The sequence below is a fragment of the Ovis canadensis genome, chromosome X, assembly GCF_042477335.2.
Source record: "Ovis canadensis isolate MfBH-ARS-UI-01 breed Bighorn chromosome X, ARS-UI_OviCan_v2, whole genome shotgun sequence".
In the NCBI taxonomy this organism is placed as follows: domain Eukaryota; kingdom Metazoa; phylum Chordata; class Mammalia; order Artiodactyla; family Bovidae; genus Ovis; species Ovis canadensis.
The window spans coordinates 101,807,457-101,834,115 of NC_091727.1; the positions used below are offsets into that span (position 1 = coordinate 101,807,457).

Here is a 26,659-nt window from a genome sequence, read left to right on the forward strand (position 1 = left end):
CTGTTAAAGTACATTGCCTCACATGTCTCATTCCACAGCTGTCTTCTATTTTCAAAAGGAATTGCTGACTTTTGCTTCTTTCCCCTTAACACTCTGCCTAACATCATCTCCTTAACTTGGTCAATTTTTTTCTAGCATCATGAATAGAGACCCTTGTCAACTGTTGTAACCCAACAGGTACAAAGAATACAGGTACCCTGGTTGCCAAGACAGAAGCTACGAGCTACCCTTACCTCTGCCCACAGACTCACTAAGTCATATGTTCCTCTTGGTATCACTGAGGCCATCTCAAGCTTCTGGAGCATGGAAAATGCTCCTGCTATTTAAAGAATAAAACAAAATCATTCATACATAGTATTGACATCTAGCAGGTAGTTTACTAAGTGGTCTTGTGTGCGTGTGTGTGCTTAGTTTCTCAGTCGTGTCCGACTCTGTGTGACCCCAAGGATGGCAGCCACAGACTCCTCTGTTCATGGGATTCTCCAGGCAAGAATACTGGAGTGGGTGGTCTTGACTAATAGGTAATTTAGTAATTTTTATTTTTATAATGTGGGTTGTGGGGCGGAGTGGGGGAGAAATACAGGACAATTTTTCTGTGGTTGATTCTGTAAGTTTATGTGGGGAATCAGGGCAGGAGAAGATCTATTTCCTGGGCTTTGAACAAAGATTTCTGGCCAGGCCTGCTAGGCCTGCCACAGACTCGTCATAGTCCAGCAACCTCATTGTACAAATGGGTGAGTTTTGAGGCCCAGGCTGAAGAAAGGATTGGCCTGAGGTCATAGAGCTAGTTAGTGGGACAGTTCCTTCTTTTGCAAACAGTGCTCTAGGCGATTAAAACTCTGTCTCTGCTCCACAACCAAATGCCTGCAATTATGATTCCTATTGCTTAATTTTTTTCCAAAATGAGCTATGGTAAGAACAGGAGGGGAGCTCTGGGCAAAGGCTTCCAAAATTTAGCAATACAACATAGCTGAACATGGCTGAACAATCTAGGATGAACGGTCTGGCCTTTAATACCTTTGTATGAAATGGCAACCCACTCCAGTGTTCTTGCCTGGAGAATCCCAAGGACAGGGGAACCTGGTGGGCTGCTGTCTATGGGGTCACATAGAGTTGGACACGACTGAAGTGACTTAGCAGCAGCAGCAGCATGCCTGGATTTGACAGGTGTCTCGACTGTCAGCGAATGAGAATACTGCTGAAACCTTGTTCGTGTTCAGTCCTGTTTTAGCCACATCTTCCAGTCTCAGTGCTTGCCTCAGGGTGTTGGGAGAACTAGGCCATATTCCCCACTCCTTTCAAAAGACTTCTCTGGTGATCCAGTGGCTAAGACTCCATGCCCCCAGTGCAGGGGGCACAGGTTCCATCCCTGGTCAGGGAACTAGAGCCCAAATGCCACAAGTAAGAGTTCACTGCATGCCTCAACTAAAAATCCCATGTGCCACAACTAAGACCTAGGGCAGCCAAATAAATATTTTAAAAATTATTTTGAAAAAGGCCCTTCTCAAGCGCAGCTCAGGTCAGAAGGAGCAAGTGTGCATCAAGGCTATGTGCCCAAATCCTAATCCCAAGACTACCAGTGCCAGTACCTTGCTGACAGCCTCTCTTCTGAAGTCGCTCACGTAGGCTCTACCAAAAGAGAGACCATTTGCTGACCCATGACTCTGTGCATGTCACAAGGCTAGGACATGAAGATACGGGGTTGAACTGTGGCTGCCCTCAGTGAGCTCCCAGTCAAGTAGGTCAAGCAGACACTAAACAATGCCATAGGTCAGTGCGACAGAGGCCCCAACAATACATCAGGCACAGGGGTGAGAAGGTGGATAAGACCCTGTCCAGCACTCACCGCCTCACAGACACACAGGAAAGCAGTAACAGTAATGGCTTTAACTACTGGGAAAGAGATCTGCTTGGGGAGCTAGGGGAACTCTGAAGAGAGGGGTCTAAAAGAAGTGTTGGTCACAACACACTGAGAAAGTCCTGGAAAATCACCAATTGGATGGAGGCAGTAAAGATCCCTGTTCTGTGCTTCCACTGAGAAATCAGATTAGCTGCCAGCCACAGAGCCTCAGGCCAGTTTCTGGGTGCTTGGAGCAAGGACAAGGAAACTCAGGAGAAGCTTTTGCTTTTCTAGTTGCAGGCACAATTGTGACGCAAACTAGTTTATCTGCCCTTCCTGAGCCTCCTCCCAGGATCTGTTCCAGTTGCAATTTCTCCTTATCTGAAAGGCCTTTTCCAGAAAGAAGCTTAGATAAATCCATTCTATGTGAACAACTGGTAAGAGCAGTGCCTCCCAGATTGTCTGAGAATAAGAATCATCTGGTGTCATTCCAAATTGTATTTTTGATCTTGTTTTTCTCGTGCTGTGATATTGTGACTTATAAGAAATATATATTTGGTCTTCCTCCCCATTTCTGGTTGTTGTTGTTCAGTCACTAAGTCGTGTCCGACTCTTGGTGACCCCATGGACTGCAGCACGCCAGGCTTCCCTGTCCTGCACTATCTCCCAGAGTTTGCTCAAACTCATGTCCATTGAGTCAGTGAAGCCATCCGGCCATCTCATTCTCTTTCACCCTCTTCTTCTCCTGCCCTCAATCTTTCCCAGCATCAGAGTCCTTTCCAGTGAGTCAGCTCTTTGCATCAGGTGGCCAAAGCATTGGAGCTTCAGCACCAGCCCTTCCAGCGAATATTTAGGGTTGATTTCCTTTAGGATTGACTGGTTTGATCTCCTTTCTGTCCAAGGGACTCACAAGAGGCTTCTCCAGCACCACAGTTTGAAAGCATTAATTCTTTGGTGCTCAGCCTTCTTTATGGTCCAACTCTCACATCCATACATGACTACTGGAAAAACCATAGCTTTGACTATATGAGCCTTTGTCAGCAAAGTGATTTCTCTGCTTTTTAATACATTGTCTAGGTTTGTCATAGCTTTTCTACCAATGAGCAAATTCTTTTAATTTCGTGGCTGCAGTCACTCTGCAGTAATTTTGGAGCTCAAGAGAATAAAGTCTGTCACTGTTTCCAGTTTTCCTCCTTCTATTTGCCATGAAGTGATGGGACCAGATGCTATGATCCTAGTTTTTTGAATGTTGAGTTTTAAGTCAGCCTCTGCACTCTTCTCTTTCACCTTCATTAAGAGGGTCTTTAGTTCCTCTTTGCTTTCTGCCATTAGAGTGGTATCATCTGCATATCTGAGGTTATTGATATTTCTCCTGGCAATCTTGATTCCAGCTTGTGCTTCATCCAGCCTGGCATTTCAAATGATGTACTCTGCATATAAGTTAAATAAGCAGGGAGACAATATACAGCCTTAATGTATGCCTTTCCCAATTTGGAACCAGTCCATTGTTCCATGTCCGGTTCTAACTGTTGCTTCTTGTTGTGCATACAGGTTTCTCAGGAGACAGGTCAGGTGGTCTGGTATTCCCATTTCTTTAAGAATTTTCCAGTTTGTTATGATCTACATAGTCAAAGTCTTTAGAGCAGTCAATGAAGCACAAGTAGATGCTTTTCTAGAATTCCCTTGCTTTTTGAATATTCAACAGATGTTGGCAATTTGATCTCAGAGTTCCTAAAACTCTTGAAATATCCTAAGTGATGAGAGCAATAAAAGTGTCTGGATATTCATAACAAACCCCTTTCAACCCATCTGAGTTTATGTTAATGTGGTGACTTTTGGAAAACTCATAAGGATGGGGACCTCCAGAGGCAAGAGGGGCTGGAGGTTGAGTCAATCATGAGTGGCCAATAATTTAGTCTATCAGGATTATTTAATGAAGCCTCTATGAAGACCCAAAAGGACAGGGTTCAGAGGACTCTCAGGTTGGTGAACCAGAACATTTCCATGTGCCACCATTCTGGGTCCCAAACTGCATGAGGACAGGAGCTCTTTTTTGTTCAGGACCTTGCCCTATGTATCTCTTCATCTGGCCATTGGTTCATATTCTCTAGTATACTTTGTAATAAATCTGTAATCTAGTGACTAAACTGATTTTCTGAATTCTGTGAGCTGCTTTAGCAAATTAATTGAACCCAAAGGAGGGGGTCATTGAAACCTCTATTTTATAGAAAATTGGTAAAAAGTACAGGTGATAACCTGGACTTGTGATTGATATCTGAAGTGGAGTGTGGTCTTATGGGACTGATCTCTTAACCTGTGGCATCTGACACAATCTCTGGGTGGGTAGTGTCAGAGTTGAGTTGAATTGTGAGTAGACAGTGTCAGAGTGGGATTGAATTATAGGACACCCAGCTGGTGTCAGGCAATTGGTCAGTGGCATGGAAAAGCCCACACTTGAGAATTTTTGGAGCAGAATCTTACCTGGAAATTCTTATTCAGTAAGTCTGGGTACATTCTGGAAGTCTGGGGTTTTTTTGTTTGTTTGTTTTTTTGTGTGTGTATTTTCCTAGAGGTTTTTTAAAATTTATTTTTAGTTGAAGGACCTAATTGCAGGGCATCAATGGAGAAGCAGACATAGAGAACAGACTTATGGACATGGGAGGTGAGGGGGGAAGGAAGGAGAGGGTGGGATAAATGGAGAGAGTAACATGGAAACATATATACTACCACATGTAAAATAGCCAATGGGAAATTTCTGTATGACTCTGCAAATTCATTTTTTATCAAGGGCTCTGTGAACAAAGTAGAAGAAAGAGCATTGCTCACCACTCAGTTTTACAAGTGTTAAGTCATAACCAACTGCATTTGCTGATGGACAGTGTACCCTGAGATGAAATCAGGATTAGAACAGAATGAGGCACTCTTTGCTTCGGACAAGCAGACACTGTGGATATTTAGATGCATGTCTCAGGAAGAATGTCAATGACTCCAGATTCTTCCATCTCTCATATATAAGAAAGCATACTTAAAATCATTAACTTGAGATATCCATTCTTTGTGAATAACAATAATCTTTTACCAAGAATGTATGCTTGACTGCCCATGTCTCCTAGCTGAAAGTTGTGGATAAACTGGTTTCACCCCTACCACTTTGGAGCATTTTCCTCAAGTGAATGGTTGTCTCCCTGACTATAGTCCTCAGCAAGACAACAAATAAAATTTAAACTCACGACTCTTATGTTGTATGTTTTTCTTTAAGTCAAGAGCTTCAGGTTGAAAAAAAAAGTTTCAGGTAATTCTTTAGGCAAATTTGGGAAACCATGATTTAAAGCATCTCCAGGAATTCACAATAAAGGCTTTGATTCCTAATGTGGAATATCAAACACACATATCTGAGTGATAGAGTATAAAGGTTTTAAAACATAATAATAAAATAGTACTCTGGAAGAACATCCCAAAATTACATTATCACATATACTATAAATATTAGCACATGAGAACCTTCTAGCACCCTGGTAAACTGGGTAGGCCAAGGATTCTTGTCCCGATTTTAGGGATGAGGAAACCACACCAGAGTATAGCTTGTAATGTAACTGGAGAGAAAACAAACATGCATTAAATGATGCAAGGACAACACAAAGTAAGATACCTGCTTTTGTAAAAGGATACTTTGTAACATGGTTTACAAGGTCTGAAGGGATGTGGATGGAACCCAACAGTAGACTGAAGCAGATAGGAGTCTGAAGCTTCCCTAGAGCAGGAGATACAGATATGTATTTGGAAACTCGGTTATTTTCTATGGCACCATGAAGTTTTTCTACACTGCATTGTCATGTGAACTATACCAGTTACATGTTCCACAACTACATATTGTACCACAAACCAGTCTGACCTGCAAGGGAAGTATAAGCTTTGGTCCTTTTGCAATGCTCTGCTGCCTAACCAGTTTGTGTTTGCAAAATTGCACGTGATCTGGTCAAGATGGAGATATCCTAGTAAAGGGAGGGTGGTGGTTATTATGAGGTTTTGCCTGAGATCCTTTCTAGGCCTACCTAGGGCTTCAGATGCAGTAAAGTTGAAGGATTTCATCCAATTGTATCATGTCTTTTCTGGATCAGGCATTCTGCTGCCAGCTATGGGTGGGGTTTGAGAAATTCCTAGTCTAGGCAGGAGAGAAAGGAAGACATATACATGACCAGTGATTACCTAAGTCAGGAAGAATTCCAAAGCAGAATAAGTAACATTACATGGTGGTGGGGCAGGAGTTAATTGTGATCATGGCCAATCCTGGAGGGTTTACTGGAGGAAGTGACATTTTCACTGGGTATTGAAAGATAGATAGATACTGCAAAGACAGAAGGGCATTTTAACTGTGGGAATCTTGGAGTAAAGGTATCCGAAGCCTGAGCCCAAGGGAAATCTACTGGCAGCCCATTGCTTGGATAGGACAATTGGAAGAAATCCTTTAGGCCTTCTACTTATAAGGAGGGGACCCAGAGTGGCTGTACCTTATTCTCCTTAATGGACATCATTAAAATTTAATTTTGAAAATTCTCTCTTTAATGATACTCCAAGAAGAGATGGTTTGATGGTATCACTGACTCAGTGGATATGAGGTTGAGCAAACTCCAGGAGACAGTAAAGGACAGGGAAGCCTGGTGTGCAGCAGTCCATGGGATTGCAAAGGGTCAGACACGACTTAGCAACTGAACAATAACAAAAGGGGCCTACGAGCATTACTGACAGTGTGGCCTCTCAATGGGGAATATTTGGGGCAGCCGGTGCTGGTTGAGTTGTCCCAGGCCCTACTATCTTCCATGAATGGCAGTTGATGGGCTCAAATATTGAGTTATCAGAAAAGGATTGCAGAGGACCTCATATAAAATGCTAAGGGGTTGTAGAGACAACCCAGAGGGATGGTACGGGGAGGGAGGAGGGAGAGGGGTTTAGGATGGGGAACACGTGTATACCTGTGGCGGATTCATGTTGATGTATGGCAAAACCAATACAATATTGTAAAGTAATTAACCACCAATTAAAATAAATAAATTTATATTAAAAAAGAAAGGTTTTAAGCAGAAGAGTAATATGTTGCATATATATCTTAAATCCCTCTGGTTGCTGTCTGGGAGGTGGTTTAGACAAAGACAAGAGTGGAAGGAGAGAGTCTAATCAGGAGGCTATTGCAATGGTTCAAGCAAAAAATTATGGGGCCGAAACAGAGCCTATAGCACTGAGGATAGCTTGGAGAAAGAGGTAGTTAACAAGACGCCTCAGAGGTAGAATTAACTAGCTTCTGTCCTCAGAGTGTGTGTGTGTGTGTGCGTAGGGGAATAAGTCAAGGATCACTGCCTAACAAGTGCAACGAGAGACTGTCTTCTGTAAGAGCTCACATTCTCCTCAAGAGGTAGCAGGAAAGAGAGGAGGGGCAGATCAGAGAGAGCAGGGAGAAACCCAGAGACCAGGTGGCAAGCAAGGAAGCCCCGCCCCTGGATCCGGCCCCGCCCCCGACTCCACCTCTTCTCCTTCTTCCCACCCACCCCGCAACTGCAGCTCATCCTCGAGGGCGGAGAGAGGTGGTATTTGAGTCCTCCGGTATCCCAGCAGGCAGTGCAGCCTAGAGATGCTGACAAAGGACCGGAGGGAGCAATCGCAGCTGCTTTCCGAGGAGCCGGTGTTGCCGAGGTGAGAGTCCCCTACCGTCCCGTCACCCACTTTCTCCGACTTCGCGAAGACGTGGAAGTTACGTTGCCGAGAGACCCGGCGGAAAGAATGAGCCGTACACAAACCCGGAGCTTGGCTCTGTGACTGACAGCCGGGCTCCGCGGCTCCGGGACGCGGGTGGGAGGTGGGGGGAAGGCAGATGGAGTCTTTGCTGCCCCATCTCTGACTGTCAATTGCCTCGCCGATCGCGGATCTCCGCCCCAGGGTCGGGCCGGCTTGTGTGTGTTTCGCTTTTGCCCGGGCGGAGGCAGCTGGCTCGGGATCCTCCCGGTGCCTGCCAGACAGAGTTCGGTTGCCCCGGGGATGAGACTCCAGGGACAACTCTTTAGCGGATGTTTCGAGGAGGGCTAGGGGAGGGAGGTCGACACCTTCTTCGGGCTGTCATCGTCCTCGCCCTTCCTCCCAGCCCAGCCCGTCCCCGCGGCGAGCAATTGGAAGGAAATCGGCTGGGCTGGAGCGAGGAGTCCCGGGATCGCTGGAGGGCGATGAAAGTGGGGCGGAGAGGCTGGGAGTGACAGGAAACGCCTTCTTGAAATATCAATAATGGGGGGTGGGGGGTTGGTAAGGGGTACGTGGCCTGTATCTTTTCCTTTCCTGGACCTCCGCACGAATCCTGATGGTTGCACCAGCTGCTCGGCTGTAAACAGGCTCACATGACCGGTTTCACATGGAGCCGGCCGGTGTGGGGACGAGGGCTGGAAAGGCAGGGCCCCAACCTGGTGGAGCTGAAGTCCTAAGATGGACCGTTTGATCTCCCTGCTCAGCCTTCCAACCCTTCGTCAATGCTCTGTGGTGTTCCCCCTGGATAAAGTAGCTGACATCTCTCCTCTTTGGACTGAAGTAGCATTTCTGTCCCAGTAGAATCGAGGAGACCTAACTTGGGGGGAAAAAGTCCGGATTTTTTTTTTTAATCTTTGAGGGCGCTAAAGAGGACAGAAACCTGAAAAATTGGGTCCTTTGGATCTTGCCTAAAAAACAGTAGTGTACTTTCAGAATGCATTGTGTTAATGTGAATTCCAGACAGAAGGGGAAAATCTACTTCTTCAGGCAGGGCACACACGGGAATAATACATTCTTGATGATGAAATTCTTGTCCACTTGTTTTCTCTAAGTGCTGGGAAATCTCTGCGGAGAAAATATCACATACAGGATATTGAATAGGGGATGGACACCAGCTTTTAGATTACACGTATATTTGCTTATAAAGCAGTGGGAAGTTTGGAAAACAGGAAACAGGGCCAAATGTTCCTTTCAAGTTGTTCACGTCTTCTTATCCAAACAGGATTCAAGATTAAGCTAGTTTCTGAAGCATTTCTAGAACTCTCAGAATAAGATGTTTACTCACATACCAGGATCTTTGAAATTCTTCAATTCTTTCTATTTATAAAATATAGGCAAAGATAGAAAATAGAACAAATAGCTTATAACATAACGCATTTTTCTCCCCTTAAATTGTTCTTGCACATTTTCTTCCTAAATTTTTTGCTTTCAATTTTTTTTCTCATTGATCTTTTACATATAACTCCAATTTCTGAAAAGCAGAAAACAAGAAACTGCAAGAAAAGCTTCCCATGTGTCTAATAGCTCAATAAAGTAATTCATTCTTTTTTCTGATTTTAAAAAGTTTAAAATGAAAGAGAAATTTTAAATCTTGTCTGAAACAGATTATTAGTGTTCTGAATCTTGTTTTGCCACTTTGTAGCATTCTGGAGAACCTTGCCCTACAATAAATAGATTAAGTGATTTATTCTTTGAGGCCCTCCATTTCTTCATCTGTAATGTGAAAGTTTTGTTTTAATTCCCAGAGCCCCTTATAGCGTCCAAATTCCACAAAATAGTGCAGTTTTTGATTGGGCACTATTCTTGGATAAAATAAGCTGGTTAAATAAGCCAAGATGTTGATATCAACTAAAAGGAACATGCAGTACATAACAAGAAGTACCCAGAGTCCTAATAGAAATAGGAATCGCATTCTGCAAAATTCACATTAGGTAATTTGGTAAGTTAACCATGTAGGTTGACCTGTACCTTTCTCTCCCTCCTCTCTGTCAAGAAATTAAAGATTGCTTCAGCTAAATCCTGCCTCCAAAATTAGAAATAACAGTTCCACCTGACTTTCTTGACCTTCAGGGCATAGTACAAAGTCTGATTCTTTTACTCATTCCAGCTTCTACCTGAATTAAACAGGCTATGTGATCAGTGATGAAATTAGAATAAAAAGGCTATAGCAGGTTTTCATCTTGGCAGTACCTTGATTAGATCATCAGAACAAGTATCAGGTTTTCAAAATTGCCTTTTGCCAGCACATTCAGAAACTATCAGTCAGTCTCAGGGATTGATTCATACTAACCAAACTCACAAAAGATTTCTATGTTAATATGAATACCAGTTTATTAACTTCAAGGGAGATGTAGAACAGCCAAGCAGATCAGAAGATTCATGTACATGCCAGGGCACGCTTTGCTCTTGACCCTGTGGGAACACATAAAATTGCTCGACTTCCCCTTTTTTCTAGTCTGTGTGGCTCACTTCTTAAAACACTTAGTAATTGATACAGTGGACAAGATTATAGCTTGCTTTTTATATAAAAACCATTTTGGTCACACTTGTATGGATATATCCTAGTCACCTGATTCAACTTGAGCTGCCTGAAAAACATCTTTAAAATCTGTTTCTTCTCCATTACTCCTGCCTTAGTGTAGCCCCTCACCTCTCCATGCCGCATTCATTTAATATTTTTTTTTTATGGTAGCTACTTTGGAGTCAAGCCCTGTGCTTGAGTGGTAAGTGGCAACCAGTCTCCTACTTCTGATCATATCCAGTCAGTTCCTTGTTCTAAATCCTTCCAAGGTTCCCTTGGCCTGCAGCAGTGGTTCTCAAAGCATTGTGTGCTTCAGAATCATTTGGAGGGCTTATTAAAACCAGAGAGCTGGGCCCCAACCCTAGAATTTCTGATTCAATAGGTCTAAGGTGGGACCCAAGTATTTGCATTTCTAGCAAGTTCCTAGGTGAAGCTGCTGCTGCTGGTCTGGTACCACATTTTGAGAAATGCTGGCATCCAGGATCAAGTCTAAACCTCTCAAACTTGACTTAGAAGATTTTCACCATCTGCCTCCAGCTTACCTTTCCAGACTTCTCTTTTGCTGCTCCCCCACACATGCTATTTTTTAACCATAGGCAATGCTAAAGCTCATTTTAAGAGTCCCTTTCATGCCTCCACAAATACTCTTCCTTGGAATTCACCCCCATCTCCCTCCACTCCTACTGCAAACCCCTATTTAAGGCAGACTGTCACTTTCTTTATGATCCCAGAGCATTTTGTATCTATCAGCATTTTAATTCTTCTCACATCGTATCCTAATTACTGTGTATATCTATTTTTCGTACTAGACTGAGTTTTTGGAAGGCTGAGACCATGATTTCATCTTTTCTCCGTATTCCTTAGCACAGTGCCTGGTATATAATAAGTGCTCAGTAAATGTTGAAATAATTTGTGATCCTCAAACTTCTGAGAGTGCTCTACATAGCAACATGTGTATTTCATATAGTTAATTAATATGGACTTTGAGAATTGTACATACATCTTGAAATAACTGAAGACATATTGGGATTTTGTAAAACAAAGGTTGTAAATAACTAGTTAGAAAGAAATGTTTTTAGAAAGACATTATTGGAGGGCATCCTTATTTCTTTTATTTATTTATTTATTAGCCATGCCACACAGCATGCAGGATCTTAGTTCCCTGACAAGACAGCAAACCCATGCCCCCTTCACAGAGGCCTCATCACTGGACCACCAGGGAATTCCCCATCCTTATTTCTTTTAAACCTTAAAATGTACACTACTTAATTTTTACATCTTAAATATGTAATAGCCTAGCAATACATGTCATTTATAGCAGTCAATCTTGTAAGATATCAAATTATACAAAAAAAACTAGAAAGTTTATAAAAACAAAATTGCCTAATATTGAGCAGTGAACCATCTAATATAGCGTGAACATTAGAACACTGCTTGTGAAAGAGTCAATTTTAGGAACAGACCAGCCATTAAAAAGCCTAACAGATAGTACTAGAAGCTCAGAGATGAGGAAGGCTGACTTTATGAAATGGGAAGGAAAGAGAGGTTTTAATACCAGTGAGAGTAAAGCAAAAGAACATATTGCTCTTCACTACATACTATTTAGTTGGCCATTGGCAGAGACTGCACCATGTATGGAAGAAAGAGATAGCCCCTATGCCCAGATAAAAGGGAACTGGCCTGAAGGTGGAGCTGGGTGCCCTAATCAGTAAACACAAGAGCCAGGGACAGGTAGTAAGTAGTGGTACACTGTAGCCATGCAGATGGGTTACTAGTTTCTGGGGCAGCCTGTACTTCGAATCATGCTTAACTGTTTCAAACTTTGAACCAGTTTGATACAAGAATCCCCAAGAATTACTTTTTTCATTTTTCTTGCAGCCTCCTATCCCTGGCAAAAAGGGTAGGTGGTGGGGAGGGCAAACGTCCCTGTGTATCTCAGAGCCTTGTCTTGCCCTTCCTCTGGTCCATCCTAAGTGACAGGGACAGAAAATGGTCACACTTTGGAGTATCTGTCTCCTCCCAGAACTGAGGGTAGAAAGTATAGGTGCCGATTTCAGTGTGTTGAGGCTCGCTCGCTCTTTTTTTTTTTTTTAGAGGGAGAGTAGTTTGCAAACTGGTCACAAGGTGGTGTGCACACATAAGGTTTTCTTTCAAATTTCATTAATGTTTGCATTTCTGTGCTTTGGATACAGAGGAAAAGGATGAGGCAGTTTCCGGTACCAGGAGCTCTGAGTTGTGTCGTCTTTCTGTAAGGTCGGGGGTATATTAGAGCCTCAGATTTCTAAACCCTGCTGGCCTAGTTGGGCATGGAGGAAGGAGGCAGGGATGATGAGGAGAGGGAAGTGGGAAGGAGGGAGGAGGGGAGAGGCAGCTGGGAGTGCTGATGGTCTCCGTTCTTCTCTTATCCCAGCCCATGGCAAGTAGCCACCATAGATTTACTGTTCCTCTAATTGGGATCAGTTGCCTGTCTTTTGCGGATGAAGGGTGTTCAGCTATGGGGAAAGGGAGCTGATGGAGGAGCCAGTTATTAGTGGACACCTGTAGGTTAACTGCTGAGTTCAGTATCTTCTAATGCCTAACACTGATCTCTAGTCTTCAGATGCAAAAAACAAAACAGCAAAACAAAACAAACACAACCCCAGAGAAAAACAATATAGCATTATGCCTGAAATCTGGAGAGTCATAATGTCAAATTATTCACTCTATGCAATAAGTACATTAAAAAATAATGCAATAAAATTACTGAGATCCTTGTAGATTAGAGCAGTAGATGAAGTCAACAAAGAGGGGACATTTGAAGTAGGCTTTGAAGAATGTGTAAAATGTTGGTGTCCAGAGAGGAAGAATAAAGTAAAGTTTGGTTGTGCTGTGTTTAGTTGCTCAATCGTGTCCGACTTAGACCCCATGAACTGTAGTGTGCTAGGCTCCTCTGTCCATGGGGATTCTCTAGGCAAGAATACTGGAGTGGATTGCCATGGCCTCTTCCAGGGGATCTTCCCAACCCAGAGATTGAACCCAGGTCTCCCACATTACAAGCAGTTTCTTTACCATCTGAGCCACAAAGGAAGCTCAAACTTTGGTTACTGACAGCCATAGTTCTGCTTTCACAATCAGGAAAAGAAAGTATGTGCAACTTAGTAAGTGAAATTGTCTCTCTGTTTGTGTTTTTTCCCTTGATAAAACTGAAAAGGAAACACATGCATCAAGACTTGAATTTTGGGTCATCCTTTGAGAATTCTTTTATGGAAAAGCAGGGGAATTTTCTAGAGATGAGGGCATGAATGGCCATCAGCATCAGGGAAGCAGGATTTTTGAACTGAGACACAGAGGAGATGATTATTGTATAGGGAAGTGTGAGTCTGAAAACCAGAGTTCTTCCACCAATATCCTGTGCAACCTTGGGTAAGACCCTTAACCACTCTGGGCCTGCTTTTCTTATTGGTAAAATGAGAAGGGTTAGGAGCGGACATTCTTTGATTGTGTACTTGACTTTCAGAAAGCAACCTTATTAACTGATTTGCCGTGAGGTTTCGCCAGCTTAATGTATAATCTGTCCCCAGAATTTTTGCATTTTATCATTTTGCAATGTTGACTAGAGCAAAAAAAAAGTGTTAGTCTCCGGAAAACCATTAATTAAAGGCAGGTGTCACACTCCATTGTGTTTGTTGGCAGAGTCTATAATATTGCACTGGTGACCTGGTGCTAATTCCTCCCTAATCTCCACTGGTTGGAGTTTGGGAGGAGATTTATATCTTAGCCAAGATAAGTGAAAAATGGCAACAGAAATCTGAAAAGAAATAGTAAACTGCTGAAAATGGTGACCAGGGGTCAGACAGCCTATTCATGATACATGAGAAAATATTTAACTCATAAAGAGAAAGTTTCAAAATTCAAAAATAAGAATTTCTACTAAGCCATCATTTAAAGTTAATAATCTACTCTGACCTGTGCCAACTAACTTCTTGAGGTTAGAAACAAGAGTTTAGCACTTGTTTTATGTGTTTAATTTTGACTTCTCAGTCAGATTTATAAACCGCCTCATATTCCTTTGTGACAAAGTTTTACATTTTCCTAGGTTTGCAAGTCATCTTAAATAAATCTTACTTTTTCTCATTGTATTGAGTTTCTTTGCATATTAACATATCTTAAATAATTAAAATCATTCTATTTAACACATAGGTTAAGGTCTTCAATGTTATTAAAAGATCACAAATTGGAAAGAGCAGTTAGCAGATTTTTCACACGTGGTTTCTAAATTCCTTATGTTTCAAAACTGGCACTTTTCTCAAATTAGCCTCTAGTAGAGTTATTGTTTGATTCAACTTTTTTTTTCTTTTAAATTAGATCTTCATGTGGTTCAGAATTCAAAAGATATAAAACAGTATTCAGAGAAAACTCCCTCTCACCCCTGTCCTCAGCCATTCAGTTTGTCTTTCCAGGGGTAGCCCTGGCTGTCCTTCCAAAGATATTTTACCCATATCCAAGAAAATAGGTTTACATAGTCTTTTATCTCCCCTTTCCACACCAATAGTAGCATACCCTACAGTCTGCATTGCACCCTGCCAAAGAGCTTCCCCTTTCTTCTTGATAGATAGCTGGTATCCCAACAAATGACTATATCATACTTAATTTAATGACTCTCTTATTAATGACCAGTTAGGCTGTTTCCAGTCTTTTGCTGTTGCAACAACTAGCCCTTCTTGCATGCCAAGCTTAATTCTATGTGCCTCACATAAATTACTTTATTAATACTCAGTGCTGCAAGAAAAACCACCCCCCCCAAAAAAAAATCCCACATACCTTTCTCATACAGGATTTCACACAAGGGGAATGCTTGGGAATATTTATGCCCAACACATTCCTAGAAGTAGAATCTCTAGATCTGAGGGTTATGTACATTTAATTTTAGCAGGTATAGTGGATGTGCCAATTTATATTTATATCCTTGCAAGCAATGTAAGAACATGCCTGATTGCTCCCACTATGTACTGTCAAACATTTTTATTTTTGCCAATTTGACAGGTAAAAACATGTATTTTGGTATAGATTTAGTTTGTATTTCTCTTGTGAGTGAAGTTACACATACTTTTGTAACTTTAAAAACAATTTGTATGTCCTTTTCTATAAAATATTACAGTGTTTGCTCATTTTTATATTGTATTATCTTTTTTTAAATGATTTGTGGGTCCTCTATATATAGTAGGGGAATTACACACTGCCTGTGCTATGAATTGAAAATGTTCTTTCAGCTTTACTTATAAAATGTATTTGCCATGCAGAACTTTAAAAATTTTTGTATAGTTGAATTTATTATTTTTTGGTTTCTGGTTGTTAGAGAGCCTAAGATTATATAAAAAACAGATTTCCCATGGTTTCTAGTGCTTTTATGTTTTTTTTAAATACATTTAAAGCTTTGTTCCATTTGGGATTTATTATAATTAAATTTTGGAATTTTATAAGGAGTGAGGCATAAAATCAACTTTTTTCTAGGTGGATACCTGATTTTATCAACATTTGACTGAACTATGTTCCACAAATTAGAGATGCTACCTTTTATCATAAGCTAAATTCTCACCTTGAATTTTAGAGTAAGATGTTGAATACTATTTAGTGATGCCAAATTTGGTTGTTTTATTCCTGATAGCTAAGCTTATTAAGAAAGTAATTGTAGAGCTTATCATTTTCTATTCAAAAAAGTATCCCAAACTTCCAGGAGTACATTATCCAAATAGAAATGTCTATAGCTCTTAACAAAGGAATGAAATTCATGGCAAATGAAAACTCAGAAGTAAAATAATTTTATCAGATGCTTTTCAGAAAACTTTAGTTTTCTTTTATTGAAATGGACAGTTAGTTTGGTATAGTGGAAAGAATACTGACAAAGAGAGGCCTTCTGGCATTTTTTTATCTGTCTGGTCTTTTCCTAATTTAGTAATAGCAACGAATACTTAGAGTAGCACCTTGCCTATAGCAAGTGCTAAAGGCTTTACATATATCAATTCATTCGGCATATATGATTAATAAGTTTGTAATCTGTTGTAAATTAAACAGATGTAAAATATTATTATTAATAAAAATGTCGAGTGCTTTGAGCTTAGTCAAAACACTAACAACAACCTAACACATATGAGCTATAGGCATGCTGTAAGTGTACAGATAGAAAGTGGGGTTTGGGGCAGCCTGTGGATGCTGACCTTACCAAGCTTCTTCCTTACTTTCACATTCTTGTGTCTTTGCTTATGCTGATCCCCAGGAATGAATGCCTTCCCTGCTTACTCCCCCCAACACAGAAGCCTTTCTTTTCTTTAAGGGCCACCCCAAATATTATCTCCTGGCCTCTCTTCCAGGTAGAGTTATCCAGGCAACCTTCTAATTCCCTAGCACTTTATATACAGCAGCATGCATTATAATAAAAGTAGCTTAAATATTTGTTTTGTCTCTTCAGTTAGACTAGAGTCTCCAGAGAGCAAGGTCAGTGCATTATTCATTTTTGTATCTCTGTGCAGCTCTTGACATAGTTCCTCACCTAAAAGATTGAGGGCAGGAGGAGACAGGGACGATAGAGAATGAGATGGTTGCACGGGATCACCAACTCAATGGACATGAGTTTGAGCAAGCTCTGGGAGATGTTGAAGGACAGCCCATGGGGTCACGAAGAGTCAGACATGAGTTAGCGACTGAACAACAACAATGTTCAGCTGGGAAAAAAGAATAAAAATGTGCATACATGATTATACAGTATCCTATTTGATAAAAGTGGACAAAGCCCCAGTCAGAATCACAGCCCTGATAGCTGGTAGAAACCAAACAATGTAATCATTTGTTAATATTTCTCTTTGAGTGTATGAGAACCTGAGTGCAAAGTATTAAATGGTTTGTGTCCTATTCCAAAGCTGTGATCTACAGGGTGAAACTCAGACATTTTCTGTGATTGTATGTTTTTGTTTTCACATTTTATTTTACAAAGCCATATTTGGGGTGCTAACTAAATAAGAATGTTGATCAAAATTAGATTAGGAAATAAATGCAGAAACATTACTTATCAGACAGGCAGACTTCTGCCAGCTACAACATTCTGGAACATATTCAAGAGGCCCAGAAGGAATCCAGAAAGGTCTCTGAAGTTGGAAGAAAATAGCTCTCACAAAGCTTGTGTACTGATGTAGGAGGGGAGGCATGGTGCCACTTGCATGTCAAGGCTTGCTTACTGACTTGAATTTTCATAGAAAACTCAGGAAGTTTGGATATTCACCTTCTTTTCAAGATATTTTTGTTTGTGGGTTTCAATAGAAAAATGATTAAGAGAACTGTCCCACCCATGCTGCCAGAGGCACTAACTAAAGCATTGTTGTAATGATGATTTTTTTTTTTTGCCTTTTCATGCTGTTCATGGGGTTCTTGAGGCAAGAATACTGGAGTGGCTTGGCATTCTCTTCTCCAGTGGACCACATTTTGTCAGAACTCTACACCATGACCTGTCCTTCTTGGGTGGCCCTGTGCAGCATGGCTCATAGCTTTGTTGAGTTACACAAGGCTGTGATCCATGTGATCATTTTGGTTAGCTTTCTGTGATTGTGGTTTTTGCTCTGGAGGCTGTGGGATTGTAGTTCTTGACTCCTTTGTCTGCCCTCTGATGGATGAGGATGAGAGGCTTGTGGAAGCTTCCTGATGGGAGGGACTAGTAGTAGTTTGTTGCTCAATCGTGTCCGATTCTTTGTGACCCCATGGACTGTAGCCTACCAGGCTCCTCCCTCCATGGGATTCTCCAGGCAAGAGTACTGGAGTGGGTTACCACTCCAGATCCTCTTCTCCAGGGGATCTTCCCAACCCAGGGATTGAACCCAGGTCTACCGCATTCCAGGCAGACGCTTTAACCTCTGAGCCACTAGCTATGGGAAAGACTGGGTCTTGCTTTGGTGGGCAGAGCCAACACTCAAAAAATCTTTAATCCAATTGTCTGCTGATAGGTGGGGCTGTGCTCCCTCCCTATTAGTTGTTTGACCTGGGGAGGCCCAGTTCTGGAGTCTACAGGCTCTGTGGTAGGGCTTATGCCAACATGTGCCTCCCAGGACTGCTGCTGCCAGTGCCCTGTCCTTGCGATAGGCCACTGCCAACCCACTCCTCTGCAGGAGACTTTCAAACACTCATGGACATGTCTGGCTCAGTCTCTCGTGCGGTCAGTGCTCCTCCCCTGCAGCCTGTGTGCACAAGGTTTGTTTGTGCCCTCCAAGAGTCTGTTTCCCCAAGTCCTGTGGAAGCTCTGTAATCAAATCCCGCTGACCTCCAAAGTCAGATTCCCTGGAGAGTTCCAGTCCCTTTGCTGGATCCCCAGGTTGGGAAATCTAAGAACATCTGCAATAATGCGAGAATTTCTTTGGTATTAACTGTTCTCCAGTATGTGAACTGAGAACTTCCAGATGTACAAACTGGATTTAGAAAAGGTAGAGGAACCAGAGATCAAATTGCTATCTGTTGGATCATAGAAAAAAAACAAGAGAATTCCAGAAATACATATACTTCTGCTTCATTGACTATGCTAAAGCCTTTGTGTGGATCACAATAAACTGTGGAAAATTCTTAAAGAGATGGGAATACCAGACTACTTTACCTGTCTCCTGAGAAACCTGTATGCACAACAAGAAGTGACAGTTAGAACCAGACATGGAACAATAGACTGGTTCAAAATTGGGAAAGGAGTACGGCAAGGCTGTATATTGTCACCCTGCTTATTTAACGTATATGCAGAGTACATCATGAGAAACGCTGGCCTGGAAGAAGCACAAGCTGGAATCAAGATTGCCAGGAGAAAGATCAGTAGCCTCAGATATGCAGATGACACCACCCTTATGGCAGAAAGGGAAGAGGAACTAAAAAGCCTCTTGATGAAGGTAAAAGAGGAGAGTGACAAAGTTGGCTTAAAACTCAACATTCAAAAAATTAAGATCATGGCATCCGGTCCCATTACTTCATGCCAAATAGATGGGGAAAAAGTGGAAGCAGTGGCAGATTTTATATTTTTGGGCTCTAAAATCACTGCAGACAGTGACTTCAACCACAAAATTAAAAGAGCTTGCTTATTGGAAGAAAAACTATGAAAACCCTAGACAATGTATTAAAAGGCAGAGAAATCACTTTGCTGACAAAGGTTCATATAGTCAAAGCTATGGTTTTTCCAGTAGTCTTATATGGATGTGAGAGTTGGCCCATAAAGAAGGCTGAGTGCCGAAGAATTGATGCTTTCAAATTGTGGTGCTGGAGAAGACTTTTGAGAGTCCCTTGGACAGCAAGGAGATCAAACCAGTCAATCCTAAAGGAAATCAACCTTAAATATTCATTGGAAGGACTGATGATGAAGCTCCAATGTTTTGGTCACCTGATTCAAAGAGCCAACTCACTGGAAAAGACCCTGATTCTGGGAAAGATTGAGGGCAGGAGGAGAAGTAGGTGACAAGAGAATGAGATGGTTGGATGGCATCACTGACTCAATGGACATGAATTTGAGCAAACTCCAGGAGATAGTGACAGGGAAGCTTCGCATGCTATAGTTCATGGTGTCACCAAGAGTCAAACATGACTTACTGACTGAATAATGAGTGTTAAAAAAGTGAGTCTTGTGTTTTTCTCCTGTAAATCATGGAAGCTTACTTTATTTTTTTTCTTCTTTAAGAATTCTGATTGGCTCACATAAAATATGTTATAACAAAATATTTTTTTTTAATCTGAGGTTTTAAAATACTGACAACCCTTTGGTCGCACCTCTTTGAGGGTGATTAAATAGGAAGCCTTCTTTATTCCTGTATTCAAGTTTGTAAGTAACTTATCATAGGTTGATATCCTGAATGTGAAAGGAGCATGTGTAAGTTTCTTTGCAGAGTTAAGCAGAACCTGTAGAAGTAAGCCAAGAGGAAAAGTCAAAGGCATGTTTAAATGATTTGGGGACTGTTTTAATGTATGCTAACCATGCTAGTCACAGCTAGCTCATGAAAAACAGTTATTACTAAGCTTGCTTTGTCTCTTCTCTTTCCAGATTGCCAAAATGCTTTGGAATTTTTAACTGATTTTTAAGAAAAACCCCAAATAAATTTGAGACTGTAAAAACCGACGCCTCAGCGAGGGGGATTTAGTGCCAATGCATCAACAAAAAAGACAGCCAGAGTTAGTGGAAGGAAATCTTCCTGTCTTTGTGTTTCCCACAGAGCTAATATTTTATGCAGATGACCAGTCAACACATAAGCAAGTGTTGACACTCTATAATCCCTATGAGTTTGCCTTGAAGTTCAAAGGTGAGTCTCCTAGGTCTGTTGTATGGATTGAACTACTCCCTACTAATTTTTGACTTGTAGAAACTAATTTTTAAAAAATCACTAATGGCCATTGTGACTTTTTCTTTCAGTTTTGTGTACTACTCCAAATAAGTATGTTGTCGTTGACGCTGCAGGTGCAGTAAAGCCTCAGTGTTGTATGGATATGTAAGTCAAAATCACTTCCTGGTAACGTGTTTTCAGTGTGTTGATATTTATGTGTTTAACTTGCAAAAGATCTTTTCTTAAAGCTGCTTCACCTTGGCACTCATTACATTTTGAATTTTTGCTGAGAGTTTGTCTGTCAACATTCTTTTTAAGAAGTTCTAAGAAATTCTTCTAAACAGGTTGGCCACATAATAATTCATTATGTTGGAGCCAAGGTGTCTGTTAATATTTCCATGAACATTTCCTCATGGTTGTGCTCTTAGTCATAGCAGAGAGATTTATGGAATTAAAGTTCTAACAATCCTGTACATTTCTCTAGCTGTAATAGGGAATTTAGCCTTCTTTGGAACACCTTGCTATTATAGTGACAATTGAGGGACTAATAATGCTACACTCTGAGAAAAATAGGATATAAATTCATCTGAAATGATTCAGTAATAAAACTGAAAGTTAGTCTATACAACAGGAAGCAAGTGTAAAACTACTCATCTGGAAAAGGTTAGCTGAGCTCTTCCAGATAATTTGGTCTTCAAGTGTCAGATAAATGATTGTTTGTTCAAGCTGTTCATATTTAACTTTCACTTTAAAACTAGAGGTGACCAGATGGATCTAATGACCAGCCCTTAATTTAAGCTACCAAGTAAACTGTATTGCTTTAAATCTTCCATGAGAATAAGCAGCAGAAGTTCTTTCTCTGGCATATATTTTCATCATCTCAGAGCCATAAAATGATGTATCTTTGATGATATGTTTTTTTGCATATTTCTTTGATTTTCATTGTGTACATGATAAGGACTATTCCAAAGAAATATAGTATCTTGCCCCATAAATGTGTAACCTTTGACCTAATTGTTTTGTGTTCTCTATTAAGAATAACGTAAAAATGAATGGCACTGAAGATAACTTTCATAAAAATCACACTGCTTTATACTCTTTTCAGAGAAATACAGAAATGTATTGTTAGCCCTCTGTTGCATTGGTCTTACTAGATTACCTACTTATTCGATTGCTTATTTTTGCCTTTGTGCATGGACTTCAATTTAGAGTCTAGGGTGAGGTTTGTTATTTTGTTATTTGAACAATAAATAAGTGGCAATAGGAATTTTTGAGACTTTTGTGGGGAAGAAACAATTTCATATATATCCTCTTTAGTGAATATTGCTACACAGAGATATCCAGGAAAAAATGTCATTGTGAAAAGGAATTTCCTTTACCTGTCCTTTTATTTTAGACTCCTATTCATCAAATATTTAAGAATTACCCGTTTCTTTTGGGGTTATACTGTGATTAAAAAAAATCATTAACAAGTTTCTGTATTTGAGTATTTAGTTACACTCAGTAAATATGTATGAAATCTCTTGCTGAATTCTGTTTGAAACCTAAACTGCATTTCTTTGTCAATGTTTCAGTGTAATTCGTCATAGAGATGTCCGATCCTGTCACTATGGCGTAATAGACAAATTCCGTCTCCAAGTTTCAGAGCAAAGCCAGAGGAAGGCTTTAGGAAGGAAAGAGGTTGTGGCTACTCTTCTCCCGTCCGCAAAAGAACAACAAAAGGAAGAGGAGGAAAAAAGAATAAAAGAACATTTAACTGAAAGTTTATTTTTTGAGCAGTCGTTTCAACCAGGTACTTTGCGTTGTGTTGGTGTTTTGTTTTGTTTTGTTTTACTTTGGGTTGTTTTTAAAGTCCTTTTGAGGTCTTACATGTTTCTTACTTTAAATGAAGCAGGGAGCAAGGAATAATTACTAGAACAATAACCTGCCACTCTAAACCTAGTTGAGTACTTCAAAAATGAATGTAGAGATCAGGTACCTAGAATTGAACAAGAGACCTTGAGCTGGCCTTTTAGGGGAGAAAATAACTCCATTAGACAGGGCTGTAAGGCAGGGGCAGTCATTGCCAGAGCTTTTCAGTCTATAAAACTTGAGACTGCAGGCACTGTACTTTACAATGCTAGCACAATTTGGCAATTCTGTACTTTTGTTTCTGTGACTTTCCTATATCCTTTCTCATTGAATTAATTCGAAGAAGGAGAGAAATTGTGCTTGGCAGTAGGCCAAGTTTAGTGTACTTTTCATATTATTTTGGAAAAAAAAACTCATTAAAGTTGAAGTTAATTAAACTAAGTAGATTATAATATCCCCTTCCCCTGTGGGCTGTTAATTGAATCCCTCTCCATTCCTCATTTCCTTCCAGCTTAAATATTCAGGAGTGTTATGATATATTCTTTCAACATCGACACTATCCTCATATTCAACTTTGGACATCATTCCCCCATCCTTTGATCTTTTCATTATCTCCCTTCAACCCTATTATAAAGGGAGGAAGAAAAAACTTTCCATAGAAAAGCATGGTGACTTTTTGATCGTGATATATGAATGTGATAGCACCTGTTCTTGAAATCGCAACACTATATATAAGGGAATAAAAACCATATACTTGTCATTACATTACTTCATAAATCCCTATCAGTTTGTTCATCTTAGAATGTTTATTTTGACAAGACAGGCATTCGCTGGAGGCAAGTGTCTTCTCATTCCATGCAGGGAGTGCCCAGGTTCGCTGGTGATACCAAGACAAGGAATTAGGTAGTAGTTAGTAGATTGTTTTCTTCTCAGCAACTGTTATTAACTGACAGAACTAGTTTTTCATGTTTTGAAGCTGAAAGAGAATCTCTGTCAAATGTCACTTTGATGACATTTGATGACGTCAAATGGACACTTTGATGTCCAATCAGTACTGTGAAGTTGACTTATGTGAAATGCAAGATTCCTCTTTTAAAATGCCTCCTATAGAAGAAGAAAGGCCATCTGAGTGTTTGGTTTTGGGTGTTAATTTTGTAATTTAAAGTAAAGTGGTCATTGGCGATCACTTTTGTGTTTAACAGACTGTGTGATGCCCAAGAGGGTTTAGTGTTTTACATATTTTTTTTCTTTTATTTTTAAATTTGTTAGAATTCAAGTGAAAATCATCCTAAAATACAAATGTGTATTAATTGAACATTTTATTCTTATTTTATGTTTATAACAAACCTTTGTATCTCAGGTACATTAGAGAATTGTTCTAATGTAAAATTGGAGTAAGTAGATGAATAGAATAGGTGATATTGGCATAGTACATGGTAGTCTCTGTTTTGGGGGGGAAAACACCTCTCTAAGCCATCCTTGTCAGGAAGCTCAAGAAGGCAGGCACCTTATTTGTCTGATTCATCATTATGTCCTTGGCACCTAGCACAGTGCCCGGCACAGAGTAGTTATACAGGAAATATGTGCATGGGCCTCAGTAGAAAGGCTGGACCTCTCACCTGGTTGTCTGTTAGATTGTTTTTCTTTATCTTACAAAGTTTCCAAGGCTCCTGCTACTTTGTAGAGCAAGGTCAATACCACAGTAGAGCTCCTCACTCTCCACAGTCTCGGCCAGCAAGTCCCATTTGTGGGTAGTTACCCCAGTGCTTCTAATAATATGGCAGGAAATTGAGTAAGTAATAGAGTGTAACAGTAACTTATTCAATCTAGGCTCACAAAGTGATATTTTTAGCTTCTCTTGTTTATTAAATTAATAGTAAATTATGTGTGGTTTCCAGTATATGGAATTCTAGGTTTTTCATTATGTTTCTCTGAATCAAAATGTTGAAAGAAATTGCGATTGTTTTATGGGAGTCATTATTTTTGCGTGTCTTTAGCTGTATTAGGTATGTTATAGGCACAACAATATTGTGAGGGTCTCTCTTTGAGTTTTGCTGGAAAAGTGATTAGAGGCTATGTCTCGACATTTGGATCTGAAAATGTAGTGAAAGGCAGTAAAAATGAGAAATTCTTCTCAAGTTTATGTATTGTATAAAAGATATCTTAGTAATAAATTAAAGGAAGGAAACAATACCTATAATCCCACACACTTAACAAATCTGCCTTTATGTGTTCCATGTTACTTTCTAGACCTTGTCTATGAGCATAAATATAATTATATGTATATATATGTATGTATAATTATATGTGTGTATATATATATTTCATTTAACAGAAATTGAAGAGAAACCCACAAAGCATACTTTCACAAAATACCAAAGCCCAGGTCATTAAAAAGGTGTTTTAAAAGGATTCATCTGAATCTTAGTGGGTTTATCTTAATTATATTACTAAAAAACTGCTATGTCTGATGCCAGGTTTGAGCTAGTGCTCTTTGGCTTAAGAAAACTACTTCATTACTGATTATAATAATAAAGAATTGAAAATGACCTAAAAGTTAATAAATTGGGGATTGATTAAATTATAAATATTCAAAAGATGGAATGTCATGCAGACATTTACAAGGATTTAGTAGAATGGGCTTCCCTGGTGGCTCAGTGTGGGGAAGATCCTGTGGAAAAGGAAATGGCAACCCATTCCAGTATTCTTGCCTGGGAAATCCCATGGACAGAGGAGCCTGGCTGGCTTCAGTCCATCGGGTTGCAAAGAATTGGACACAACTTAGTGACTAAACAACAACACAGTAGAATGGTAGATGGTCCTATATTGACATAAAAAGAGATTCAAATATTTTTCCAAGTGAGAGGAAAAATTTAAGAATAGTATGTATAATATGGTCTCATTTAAGTAAAAAAAATCATTTTACATGTTTATATGGGCATTTATAAAATCTGCAAGGATCTATATACCAAGCTATTAACAGTGTTATCTCTTAAGAGGATGGGATTACAGAAGAACTCTTATTTTTTTTCTGTATCTGTAAAATTTTTACAACCCTGTAGTATCAGAAAAACTCACCACTTTGAAAAATGTCAAGCATCTATGTGAATGTTTTTGCAATTCTCTAAACAGTAAAAGTTCCTTGAAATTATCTTTATTGTGGGTTTGCATTGAGCAGTGTAGTTGTCAGAAATATTTGCCTTGAAAACTTACCTTTGCAACAAGTACAAAAAGTACTATATTCATTAGCAAAAGACAGACTTGTTTTTAGGCATTTATGCTATTGTTCCATCTCAAGCAATAATTACTAAATTTTTAATTTATTTTCAGCTATCTGGCTTTGGTGAGGCTCAATTAAGCTTCACACAACAGCTAAGGTATTAATAATTTAGAAAAGCTGCATCTAATAATAAAATAAACAGTGTTTTTCATTAATAAAACACAAAGATTGTGTTGCTGTTGGCTATTTCTTTTAATGAAAAGAAAGGTAGTGGGAAAAGCTATAAGACAGAAAATGCTGGTGGGTTTCTTAAAAATATGGGTATGAATACTATATAGTTCTGTACAGCTAGATCTGTAGAAGGGCAGACCTGATAATAAATGTTTTTAAATTTTATATTATTATAGTAAGAACACAACATGATATTTACTGTTTTGACTACTTTTTGTATACAATATAGTATCATGGACTGTAGGTACAATGCTGTACAGCAGATCTCTAGAACTTACTTATCTTGCATAACTGAGATTTTTATGCTCATTGATTAGCATCCTGGCCCCTGGCAGCCAACATTCTACTCTCTGATTCTATGAGTTTGTCTATTTTAGATTTCTCATACAAATGGAATCGTGTAGTATTTATCCTTTTGTGACTGAGTTATTTCATTTAGCAGACTATTTGTTGGATATTGTCTCTGCTGTTTTCTTCTATACTATAAATGCAGGTAGAGTGGAGGGCAAGAATTTTCATAGGCAGTTTTAATAACATTAAAGTTGAACCTTGTCTGCTGCCTTAACATTTTCCAAAATGGTAGCAGGATGCTGCAGTTATTAGGACCAAACCTGTCTCAAGGTCTACCAAAGAAACTCCCAGAAGGTCTTGTAGCTCTACTGCAGTGGGCTCCAAGGTGGAGTACACACAAGTAGTGCATGAGGGGTACAGGAAGACAATGCTGGAACTTCAATTTCTATCTGTTTTTAGCCCATAAAATTCTATTTGCATATTTTATATTAAATATAATAGTACAGTACTTATGCCTATAATTTGTAAACATACGCAGATGATACATGCTCAAACACTTTCTACAAATTCCAGTGGGGTGGTGGGGAAAGGATGATGGCCACTAGAACATTCCATCC

At 39.9% G+C, this 26,659-nt stretch overlaps 1 protein-coding gene across 1 annotated transcript in view; it reads left to right on the forward strand.

Moving 5' to 3' along the window:
* Positions 1-26,659, forward strand: part of MOSPD1 (motile sperm domain containing 1) — a 33,046-nt gene that overhangs the window by 1,834 nt on the left and 4,553 nt on the right. The window contains exons 2-5 of the mRNA XM_070290707.1: positions 7,394-7,525; positions 20,173-20,428; positions 20,539-20,614; positions 22,024-22,241. Of these exons, the coding sequence (XP_070146808.1) occupies positions 20,275-20,428; positions 20,539-20,614; positions 22,024-22,241 (448 nt within the window). The 5' untranslated portion in view covers positions 7,394-7,525; positions 20,173-20,274. The remainder of the gene's footprint in view (positions 1-7,393; positions 7,526-20,172; positions 20,429-20,538; positions 20,615-22,023; positions 22,242-26,659) is intronic.